General features: G+C 38.3%; 1 protein-coding gene across 1 annotated transcript in view; it reads left to right on the top strand.

Moving 5' to 3' along the window:
• Nucleotides 1-13,174, top strand: part of ogdhl.L (oxoglutarate dehydrogenase like L homeolog) — a 154,175-nt gene that overhangs the window by 62,471 nt on the left and 78,530 nt on the right. The window contains 1 exon segment of the mRNA NM_001094077.1: nucleotides 1,065-1,155. Within this exon segment, the coding sequence (NP_001087546.1) occupies nucleotides 1,065-1,155 (91 nt within the window).

Below are 13,174 nucleotides of genomic sequence, written 5' to 3'. Positions count from 1 at the left end.
GAGTAAATTCATATGCACTATTTTTATTTGGGGACCGCACATGCCGGCTGCCTTGGTATATAGTTATGCATATTGGGCATCAAACTGTTCAGTACACCCTTGGTGTCAATATTTAGGGTGTTTTCCAGTTGTATGTAAGAAATTGGGTGATAAATGTGGCTAATTGCAATATTTTTAGGCGATTCTCAGAAATGTTGTAAAAACCCTACATTTAGAAAAGCGTGGTAGTTTGGTGTAGAAAGACATCTTTATCTTTGTTGGATTCATCAGAATTTGTACTTACCAAAAATATATGGTTTGGCTTGTGGCACATAATATGAAGTCAAGGGTCTTTGTTCAGAAGGCGAATCGAATCGGCAGCAGAGAAAATTCATATGCACTATTTTTATTTGGGGACTGCACATGCCGGCTGCCTTGGTATATAGTTATGCATATTGGGCATCAAACTGTTCAGTACACCCTTGGTGTCAATATTTAGGGTGTTTTCCAGTTGTATGTAAGAAATTGGGTGATAAATGTGGCTAATTGCAATATTTTTAGGCGATTTTCAGAAATGTCCTAAAAACCGCTTCCTTTACCAAGCCAAATATGGCTTTTTTTCTTAAGCAATGATAATCTATTGAAACTGGCTGTTTTGGTTTTGCCCACAGACTTTATTTTCCTTAAAAACCTTTAAAACTCTATACATATTAACAGTTATAATCAATAAATAATAGAGACGCAGATCTCTGTTATGAAGAGCTGGCAGTTGATAAAAAAGAGGGGACAGAAACAAAAAAAAAATTCTGAGCACCCTCCCTATTTTAACTAAAATTGCCAAAGACCATATCAATAGCAGAAGGTAGAATTTGCAAGGAACTAAAGACCCAGATTTAGTATGGAGGGAGAATTCACTCATTGTTTCTGTCCTATATTTCACTTCTGTCTCAGTTTCTGGATATTTATATTATGCGATTTTTTTTGTGGTCCTAAAAGTATCAGTTCACGGTACTGCAGACATTCAGATACAGCTTAGTTTACTTTCTGATAGCTTGTTAATGTATCTGTTCATGTTTGATTTATAGAGGCAGACTCAATGTACTGGCAAATGTGATTCGAAAAGATTTAGACCAGATCTTCTGCCAGTTTGACCCTAAGCTGGAGGCTTCAGATGAGGTAACAGTTATTTTTATTTATGCACTGCTTGCATTAGATTTATTACTTAGAATTCAACAATTCATTACTTTGTTCAGACAGGGGCTAGTAGTAAGCCTGTTATAATGCACACTATTTTTTTGATTTGAGTAAAGTCTTCCTACTTATGTTCAGTTTATTTTGTTGGAAAAGGCTATATATGTAAAAAAAAAAAAGGAATTCATTGTTATGTGTGTGTGTGTATATATATAATTATGTATATATTATATATAATATTTATATTATATATATATATATATATATATATATATATATATATATATATATATATATATAGTCGATAATGTACCCCCTACTGTAATTTATAAAGATATTATGTCACCGAGAAGTTATTTGACCATATATTATACAGGTCACATTTCTCTGAGGTAACTATTAATATCTTTATAAATTTTAGTAGGGGGTACATTATGCATTATAATCTACAGTTTTTATGTGCTTTACAATGTAACGTATGGCTTCACTTACATACTTCTAAATGACACTTATTAGTAGACTGTGCTTTTGCCCCCCTTCCCTTGCTGATTTTAGTTTTCTCCTTATGTTTCCCTGTAGTTATTTTTGGAGTTAAGTACCTTTATTTCTCTGCTGTATTCTGCCCCTTTCCTTCTTGCTTGCCATGGTTTACTATCGGTGAAGGGGGAGTTGTACTAAGATCAAGACTGGGGATTGAAAGTGGGAGCGAAACTTGAGATGTGGGTGGAAGGGAGGGAGACCGGAGAAGCAGGATGAAGGGAAGAAACTGACAGAGCTGACATGAGGAGCGGGAGTGAAATGTGAGAAGTTGGATGCCCGGAAGACAGGAGGAGCAAGACTGAGGAGAGACCGTGCAAAGGGAACCGGAAGACTGCAGAGGCAGCATGTGAGGGAAGAAGCTGCATGGATCGAACAGTTGGCAGCACGGAAAAAGACCTGAATAGTTAAGTTAAAGCAGGGGCTGAGAGGGAGCGCAACAGCTGGAGTGCGCTAGTGGTGAGCCTGGTAGTCAGAAACGGGAGGGAGGCAAAAGTGGAAGGGAAGGCTGCAGAGCAAGAGCAGCAGCCGTTTATAAGGATATAATTTACAGTCTGGTCCCATAGGGAAATGACCAGACTGTAGAATATATACACACACACACCAATGAAATGGACTCCTGTTCTTTTATCCTTTTCAGAAGAAAAAATAACTTTAACAAATTTCCCTGATTTTACATTTTCCAGGATTTTACATAATTTGTTCCTGGTCCCCTGAAAAACATAAAATGGGAGTTCTACTGTAGTTGGCAATCATGATTATAAATATATACAATGCAACAATATTAACTGGTTTCTTTTTTTCTCATTATTGTCCCTACAATTACGTTTCATGATGTCACACTCTGCACTTTCCCACCAATTTGTGTTTAATAGACTCACTGTTGTGTATGTGCTTTCACTTTGATAAAGGCTAGATTGCTAGTCCAAATGTTAGCCTCCCAAAGGAATATATATATATATATATATATATATATATATATATATATATATATATATATATAACAAACAAGGGAAAGTTTTGCTCACCACTATTTTTTAAAAACATAAGGCGGGGGTGCAGTGAGGCTGTGACCACAAAATACATATAGTCAAATACAAGAGTCCTCTGCACTCAACCCATTATCAATATATTTAAGACAGCGACATTTTGTGCATACTGCTACTAAAAAATGCCTTACCCTTTAAACAAAACAGGGATTGTTTTCCATATAATGCAATATATTTAAGATGGCCAACTACGTCAAAGTCATCCCATATCTGGCCAGTCCTATGCTCAATTTTATCTTGATTCATTAAGAATTCTATTGCTTCATTATACATTTTACAAAGGGACTAGGTTTTACCTGCAACTTACTTGCTGCTCTCAAAGTAAACCTCCATACTTGGCTGCCCTTTTATAAGGCACCAGTGGGATCACCTGACTGTAGCTGGGAAGGAGCTACAACATGGAGCTGGTCACTGCTCCTGTATAAACTATAACAAACAAGGGAAAGTTGTGCTCACCACTATTTTTTAAATATATTGATAATGGGTTGAGTGGGTTGACTATATGTAATTTGTGGTCACAGCCTCATTGCACAACTTTCCTTATATATATTGGGGTATATATATATATATATATATATATATATATATATATATATATATATATATAGATATATAGATATATAGATATATATATATATATATATATATAGATATATAGATATATATATAGATATATAGATATATAGATATATATATAGATATATAGATATATATATATAGATATATATAGATATAGATATATATAGATATATATATACCAATTATTCTCAGACCAGCATTCCCTGTTTTAAGAATCAATTGTTTTATTTTTGCATCGTATCTATGCCCAACGTTTTATATATACAGTGGTGTGAAAAACTATTTGCCCCCTTCCTGATTTCTTATTCTTTTGCATGTTTGTCACACTTAAATGTTTCTGCTCATCAAAAACCGTTAACTATTAGTCAAAGATAACATAATTGAACACAAAATGCAGTTTTTAAATGAAGGTTTACGTTAAGGGAGAAAAAAAACTCCAAATCTACATGGGCCTGTGTGAAAAAGTGATTGCCCCCCTCGTTAAAAAATAACAACAGTGGTTTATCACACCTGAGTTCAATTTCAAAGGTTATAAAGCCATTTCTAAAGCTTTGGGACTCCAGCGAACCACAGTGAGAGCCATTATCCACAAATGGCAAAAACATGGAACAGTGGTGAACCTTCCCAGGAGTGGCCGGCCGACCAAAATTACCCCAAGAGCGCAGAGACAACTCATCAGAGAGGCCACAAAAGACCCCAGGACAACATCTAAAGAACTGCAGGCCTCACTTGCCTCAATTAAGGTCAGTGTTCACGACTCCACCATAAGAAATAGACTGGGCAAAAACGGCCTGCATGGCAGATTTCCAAGGCGCAAACCACTTTTAAGCAAAAAGAACATTAAAGGAAAACTATACCCCCAAAATGAATACTTAAGCAACAGATAGTTTATATCAAATTGAATGACATATTAAAGAATCTTACCAAACTGGAATATATATTTACATAAATATTGCCCTTTTACATCTCTTGCCTTGAGCCACCATTTCGTGACTCTATCTGTGCTGCCTCAGAGATCACCTGACCAGAAATACTACAACACTAACTGTAACAGGAAGAAGTGAAGAAGCAAAAGACAGAACTCTGTCTGTTAATTGGCTCATGTGACCTTACATGTGGTTTGTATGTGTGCACAGTGAATCTTACGATCTCAGGGGGTGGCCCTTATTTTTTAAAATGGCAATTTTCTATTTATGATTACCCAATGGCACATACTACTAAAAAAGTATATTATTATGATAATGGTTCATTTACATGAAGCAGGGTTTTACACATGAGCTGTTTTACTCAGTATCTTTTAATAGAGACCTACATTGTTTGGGGGGTATAGTTTTCCTTTAAGGCTCGTCTCAGTTTTGCTAAAAAACATCTCAATGATTGCCAAGACTTTTGGGAAAATACCTTGTGGACCGACGAGACAAAAGTTGAACTTTTTGGAAGGTGCGCGTCCCGTTACATCTGACGTAAAAGTAACACAGCATTTCAGAAAAAGAACATCATACCAACAGTAAAATATGGTGGTGGTAGTGTGATGGTCTGGGGTTGTTTTGCTGCTTCAGGACCTGGAAGACTTGCTGTGATAGATGGAACCATGAATTCTACTGTCTACCAAAAAATCCTGAAGGAGAATGTCCGGCCATCTGTTCGTCAACTCAAGCTGAAGCGATCTTGGGTGCTGCAGCAGGACAATGACCCAAAACACACCAGCAAATCCACCTCTGAATGGCTGAAGAAAAACATAATGAAGACTTTGGAGTGGCCCAGTCAAAGTCCTGACCTGAATCCTATTGAGATGTTGTGGCATGACCTTAAAAAGGCGGTTCATGCTAGAAAACCCTCAAATAAAGCTGAATTACAACAATTCTGCAAAGATGAGTGGGCCAAAATTCCTCCAGAGCGCTGTAAAAGACTCGTTGCAAGTTATCGCAAACGCTTGATTGCAGTTATTGCTGCTAAGGGTGGCCCAACCAGTTATTAGGTTCAGGGGCCAATTACGTTTTCACACAGGTTTGGATTTCTTTTCTCCCTAAATAATAAAAACCCTCATTTAAAAACTGCATTTTGTGTTTACTTGTGTTATCTTTGACTAATAGTTAAATGTGTTTGATGATCAGAAACATTTTGTGTGACAAACATGCAAAAGAATAAGAAATCAGGAAGGGGGCAAATAGTTTTTCACACCACTGTGTATATATATATATATATATACAGGTATATATATGAAAAAGTTTGGGAACCCCTCTCAGCCTGCATAATAATTTACTTCACTTTCAACAAAAAAAGATAACAGTGGTAAGTCTATCTTTTCCCAGGAAAAGCTGAGTACTGGGGTTTTTTCTGAACAAAGATTTTTAGTGAGGCAGTATTCAGTTGTATGAAATAAAATCAAATGTGAAGAACTGGCTGTGCAAAAATTTGGGTACCCTTGTAATTTTGCTAATTTGAATGCATAAACTGCTCAATACTAATTACTGGCAAAAACAAACTGGTTGGATTAGCTTCATAACCCTTGAATTTAATAGGCAGGTGTGTCCAATCATCAGAAAAGGTATTTAAGGTGACCAATTGCAAGTTGTGCTTCTGTTTGACTCTCCACTGAAGAGTGACAGCATGGGATTCTCAAAGCAACTGTCAAAAGATCTGAAAACAAAGATTGTTCTGTATCATTGTTTAGGGGAAGGCTGCAAAAAGCTATCTCAGAGGTATGTCAGTTTCAACTGCAAGGAATGTAATCAGGAAATGGAAGGCCACAGGCACACTTGCTGTAAAACCCAGGTCTGGCAGGCCAAATAAAAAAAGGAGTAGCATATGCAGAGTATTGTGAGAATGGTTACAGACAACCCAAAGATCACCTCCAAAGACATGCAAGAACATCCTGCTGCAAATGGTGTATCTGTACATCGTTCTACAATGCAGCGCAATTTGCACAAAGAACATAAGTATGGCAGGGTAATGCGAAAGAAGCCTTTCTGCACTCACTCCACAATTAAAGTTGCTTGTTTTAGTCAAAAGCTCATTTAGACAAGCCACAGTCATTTTGGAACAAAGTGCTTTGGACCGATGAGACTGATTTGAGTTTTGAGAATTGAGTTACTGTATTTGGTCATAACAAAAAACGCTTTGCATGGCGGAAGAAGAACACTGCATTCCAAGAATTACACCTGCTACCTACTGTCAAATTTGGTGGAGGTTCCATCATGCTGTGGGGCTGTGTGACTAGTTCAGGGACTGGGGCCCTTGTTAAGTCGAGGGTTGGATGAATTCAAACCAATATCTACAAATTCTTCAGGATATTGTTAATCAGTCACAAAGTTGAAGTCATGCAGGGGTTGGATATTCCAACAAGACAATGACCCTAAACACAATTTGAAATCTACAAAGGCATTAATGCAGAGGGAAAAATACAATATTCAGGAATGGCCGTCACAGTCCCCCGACTTGAATTTCATGGAGAATCTATGGGTTGATTTGAAGCAGGCTGTCCATGTTCGCAACCATCAAATTTAACTGAACTGGAGAGATTTTGTATGGATGAATGGTCAAAAATACCACCATCCAGAATCCAGACACTCATCAAAGGCTATAGGAGGCGTCTAGAGGTCTTTACATTTGCAGAAGGTGCACAAAATTATTGTAAGTGACACACTAACGTTTTGGCTGTTACCCCAGCCTTTCTCAAAGTTAAATAGTGCAATAAAATGAATCCTTAAATACATAGTGTTTGGAAGGAATCTTCAGCATACATCCCACAGTGATGTAGTTCAACCCGATTCCTGACCTTCTTTGATGACGTACCACAACCATGAATATATTTAAACCAACTGTTGTGCAAAATAGCATCCTGTGCAAATTCGTTACACACCCTTTCATATCAGTTACACTGTATAAAATAAAACTTGGCAAATCAATTCCTCATAAAGTTCACATCAATTACAATGTTGCAGTTTCTATTATTTCATTTCAAATGCTCCGATCTTGTCTTCCATAAACTGCCTTAAAGGAAGCGATAAGATATATATAATTCGTATGATGGAACACACACTGGGACCTCCGATCACCAATAATTCATAGCATGTAATCATTACCCTAGTGCATCAATCAGTGATACAATTATTTTATTCAGAAGTCCTTACTTCCAGACACATACCCCTGTGTGCTCTATCACCAAGAAATATTATGCACTCACCCGTTTTCCCCTGTTCATCACTGTGATCTGTATGAAATAACACCAGGAAATTGATGTGAACTTTATTAGTCGTAAAATATCTACGATCTCCAATGCAGCCCCCGAACCTATTAGTACAGAGGGCCCGGGTGGACCCGCATCTCACAGTGCCCAATTGAATCCTATACATAACCACTGCACTAGCTCCAACAGTCCTCAACTATGGAGGTCCATCGGGAGTGGGCTCTGTTATTAAATAAATATACTAGTCCTATTTAGAAGCATCAATACCTGGTTAGGCTACCATGTGAAAATGTAGCTAACCCAATCTCCACTCTATGGGATTTTACACCTGTGGCTAAACCATTCTACATTCTATCTGATTTTACAACTATCCTGACAAAATATATTGTGTCCACCATTATAAAAAACAAACCTAAATTAAAAATGCACATATTGTGTCAATTGCTGATCCAGCTCAGTGGGGGTCTTATTCTGGCACAACTCACATAAATTACACATATATAGAAAAATCTAAAACTTCCTCAAAGGCCAAATATCAATAAAGTGAAAAACAACATCATAAAAAAGCCCATTATTTAAACCTGGTGTATAAATATTCAAATAAATACAGTTTGCCTCAAATAAGTATAGCCATTATCAATTTTCAAATAAAAATAACCTTATTCATCAAACTGTAACCAATATCTCCAATGAGATCGACATTGTTCATCCATTCGTTAGTCCATCAAGGTTAATAGAAAAGTGTGTAAGAGACTAGCTCATTCAGTCCAAGAGGACTTATAGTATTTAATTTATGTATCCACCGAAGTAATAGTTTCAACAGCATTCTCTCCCGATCCCCCCTCTTAACTGATTGAACATCTGTGATTAGCCATATGTTCACAGAAAGTAGTGACGGTCTTCCCAACATAAAACAAGCCACACAGGCGTTATAATAAAAATTATGAAATAAATCAAAAATTTAAAAGTATACGTCAGTCAGTATTTAATCTGAATAAGTTTCCCAGTACGTGGCTGATTGAACGTAGGCCCAGCAATGAGATGACTACATGTCATGCACAAGGGACATTTATAGCACCCAGTCCTACAAGTAGACAGCTATGTTTTAGGAGCGACAGTGTGATAACAATGTACTGGTTCTGTTTTAACCAATAAGTCCCGAAGATTGCGTCCTCATCTGTATGCAATACAGGGATGTGTTATAAAGGCAGGGGGCAAAGTTTTGTCTCTCTCGAGTACTGACCAGTGGCATGTACGGCTTGTGTCAATTGTATACTACCAGATGCATAAGTAGTGAGCAAAGTCAATCTTTCATCAGTAGTCTTTCCTGCTCTGTCACTTACTCTGCCCAACAGTTCCTCCTGTGTATATTCAAGTGCTCTAGCGTTACATACCAGCAGTTCCTGTAAATCATAACCCCTCTGTAAAAACCTAGTGATCAACTTATCAGTTTGTTTAATTAAATTTACTTGTTCTGTTTGTGAGTAAGGAATACTCTTAAGTAAAGTGGGTGGCATGAAAAATGAAGCAATAGTGTATTCCGGTCGGTTTGTTTCTTAAACGTGGTGGTACTAAATCCTGTCTCGGTGAGAGTTATAGTTAAAGAGATACTGACACCTGAAATGAAACTTTTTTTTAGATCTATTATAATATTGGCTTTGCAAGCTACTTCTAACTTTGCCATAAAGTATTTGCATGATGCTTTTACATTACCTGTCTGATCCCCCATGTTCCTGTATGAGGGGGCTGCCATATTTGTGCAGCAGGAGTCCGTTAGCATTAGAAACTGTAACTAACAGGCTGAGATGGGACAGTCAGGTTGGCAAAGTCAGAGTGTCAGAGAGTCAGAGGGGCAAATTCACTAAGCGCCGAACGCTAGCGTTTGGCATTTTCGTTACTGCGCAAATTCACTAACGAACGCTGGTGTAGTTTCGCTAGTGTTACTTCGCACCCTTACGCCAGGCGAATTTTCGCTAGCGACGTAACTACGCAAATTCACTAACTTGCGCAGTGTACTGAACGCTACCTTTTACGCTAGACTTCCTTCGCCACCTCAGACCTGGCGAAGCGCAATAGAGTAGATAGGGATTGTTTCAAAAAAAGTCAAAATTTCTTCTAAGTCCCAAAAAACGCTGGCGTGTTTTCTACATGATGGGTGATAGGCTGAAAAAGATCGAAAAAATTTTTGGGGCTCCCCTCCTTCCCCCCTACATTTCCTGACTCATGGCAACTTACCTAGACAGTGGGCACACGTGTAGGGCAAAATAAAATTTTTATTTGCTGATTTGAAAGTTTTCTAGGCATTTGTAGTGCTGATACGTATTCCTCCATTGAAATTTGAATTTCGCACCGTATGCAAATTAGCCTTCGCTAGCGTAACTTCGCTTTACATAGCAAATCAACGCTAGCGCAACTTCGCAACCTTATGCTACCCCTGTGCGCAACTTTGGATTTTAGTGAATTTGTGGAGCGCTGGCGAAACTACGCCTGGCGAAGTGCGGCGAAGTTGCGCCTGGCGCAACTTCGCATCTTAGTGAATTTGCCCCAGAGAGTCAGGCTTAGGAACCTCAACTAACAATTATATACAAAAACAAACCTCTCTGCAAAAAATGATCAACATGACCTATAGGTAACATTTAATGTACATTCATATGCTAAAATTCATTTTTTAGTGTCAGTATCACTTTAAGTCAAAAAAAGAAACTGGTTTTTCATCAATGGTAGATGTAAATCTGATCATAGAGGGCAAGGAATTCAATTTGTGGACCATTGTCTTCAATTGTTGCTTAGTTCCTGTCCAAATTAGAAATAGAGCATCAATAAAGTGATAAAGCCTATATACACATGCACCATAAACAGGCAAAATGTACCTCTCTTCATAATTGGACATGTACAGATTGACGAATGCTGGAGCCACATTTGAACCCATACTGGTCCCACTGATCTGTAAAAAATATGAATGCAAAAATTTAAAGTACCGTATATACTGGAGTATAAGCCGAGTTTTTCAGCATCCAAAATGTGCTGAAAAAGTCTACCTCGGCTTATACTCGGGTCAGCGGGCAGTAGCTGAGATTGCAGTCACTTTTAATCATTCCTATACCAACAGTTCACTTGGGGAGAGACTGCAATATCACACAGCGCCCTCTGTTGGTTATATGAAAGAATAACAGTGCACCCTCTGTTGGTTATATGAAAGAATAACAGTGACTGCAATAGCACACAGAACCCTCTGTTGATTATATGAAAGAATAACAGTGCACCCTCTGTTGGTTATATGAAAGAATAACAGTGACTGCAAAATCACACAGTGCCATCTGTTGGTTATATGAAAGAATAACAGTGACTGCAATATCACACAGCACCCTCTGTTGGTTATATGAAAGAATAACAGTGACTGCAATACCACACAGTGCCCTCTGTTTGTTATATGAAGGATTAACAGTGATGGCAATATCACAAAGCACCCTCTGCACATGGTAGTGGGACAGTGGGACAATGCACACAGTAATCCTCTGTCACCATCAACTTTGCAAAGAAGTCCGGTTGATCACTGGGGGAGTCGCTTTGGCGGAATGTGCGCTGCTGGGAGACAGGGCTGTAGTTGTGTCTAGGCTTATACTAGAGTCAATAAGTTTTCCCAGTTTTCGTAGGTAAAATTAGGTACCTCGGCTTATACTCGGGTCAGCTTATACTCGAGTATATACGGTAAATCAAAGACAGACATAGTTGTAACAAATCTATAAGTAGCTCAATATGTGGTCTTGTATGATCTGGATTAATAAAAAATTTTTTGTTTAACTACATCAATGCCTTCTTCTGTAGGGATTACTGTATACAAGGAAGAAACATCCATTGTGGCAAGCAATACGTAGGGAGGCAATGGATTTGCATCAAGGGTTGCCACCTTTTCTGGAAAAAAATACCGGCCTTCCTATATATTTATCTTTTTTCCCTATTAATAACATTGGGATCATTTTGAAATCATTTTTACTAGCCAGGTCGGTAAAATACTGGCCAGGTGGCAACCCTATTTGCATCATATTTGTTAAAGGAGACATTTCATATAACCTTCATATTCTGATATATTACTCAATGATGCAGACATTTTTTAAAGCATTTTACCTCCTAAAACTGTCATTATATCAGAGCTGCAGAGAGATTTTTACAGGTCAGTAGCTAGGCTAGGCTAAAATGAAGAGTGGGCGTGTCTGTTCATTCTCTCACAGGAAGTGGTCACAGAATTGACTGACAGGCTGAACTCTGCAGGGAAACTGAAACCCCTCCCACCCTCTGTCCTTAAATGCTCAACATAAAGCAACAGATGTGAAGGTTAATACAAACTGTAAAAAATGTATCAGTAATATTTTCTTTTATTTAAAGTACAACAGTATGTGTTCCACAACAAATAAGCATTAATCACAAATGTACATGCCCAACTGGACATAATCTATAGTTAATAATGCATTGTTATACACTGTGCAACTCTCTGCCTCTATTACATTATAAAAGTTATACAAACAGTGTACATTAGTATATACTGTTATGATATTCCAGGGCAGCAGCTGTAGGTTTTCTTTTCCTGCATATGATCAGGTGCAGGGAGTTGCAATGTAATAAATGCAGCATTTCTGGAACCATTTGATCAGGTGCAGGGAGTTGCAAGGGAATAAATGCAGCTGTTCTGGGACAATTTATGACCAGATGCTGGGACTTGCAAGGGAAAATGCAGCTGTTCTGGAACAATTTATGTTTAGGTGTAGGGAGTTGCAAGGAAATAAATGCAGCTGGTGTTCTGGAATTGTATAACATATAATAACAGATGCAGGGAGTTACAAAGGAAAACCCAAAAGATGTTGTAAGGTGCCCTGGGAGACCGGCATGCATTATTACCTTCAGTCCCCTGGTGCCTCTTGTCGCAAGTTGGAGAAAATGTGAATGCGCAATAATGGTGCATTGCAACATCTGCCAAATTCAAAATAAAAGGCACTTTTGGCTTGTTTTGAGTGCCTTAGCTGGTTCTCAATTTCCTGACTTCAGCTAAAGCCTAAAGCGGCCATAGATGTTGAGATTTTTAAAAGATCAGATCCTGATCGTGAGACCACGATCTTCTTGGAACGATCGTACAATCGTACGAATTTACCATCAACTAAAAGACCAATTTGCCAGGAAAACAAAGGGGAGCTGCCTGCTTGACCCGGCAAACATAGATAGATTGCACTGGGACCGACAAAGATTTTTTGACCTGGCCGATCAATTTCCTGACAGATCGGCCGAAAAGTCGTAAGATGTACGATCGATCGAATCCCATCAACCGCAGGATTGGACGGACTTCCCTAAAATCGGTCGTTCGGCAAGAAGAATCGCCGCGTCTATGGGGGAGCTTTATATCTATTGGATCTTCTTGATATTGACCTTTTTGCTTTCTGGATATCTGACCTCCGTACCTTGCCGCCTGCTTTTTGACCCTCTGCCTGTCCACTACTTTGTCTCTGCCTTATCCTATTTTGTAATCCAAAGAATCAAAGTAACTGAGAGAGAGCACGCCAGGCAGATTTACTGCTAAGTGATTTATTGTTCACACAACATGTTTCGGGCTGCTCGCCCTTTATCAAGTTATCACTTGATAAAGGGCGAGCAGCCCGAAACA

Source organism: Xenopus laevis, chromosome 7L, assembly GCF_017654675.1.
Source record: "Xenopus laevis strain J_2021 chromosome 7L, Xenopus_laevis_v10.1, whole genome shotgun sequence".
NCBI classification, from domain to species: Eukaryota; Metazoa; Chordata; class Amphibia; order Anura; family Pipidae; genus Xenopus; species Xenopus laevis.
Note: the sequence above shows the minus strand (reverse complement) of the source record. Positions and strands in the feature narration are given on the sequence as shown.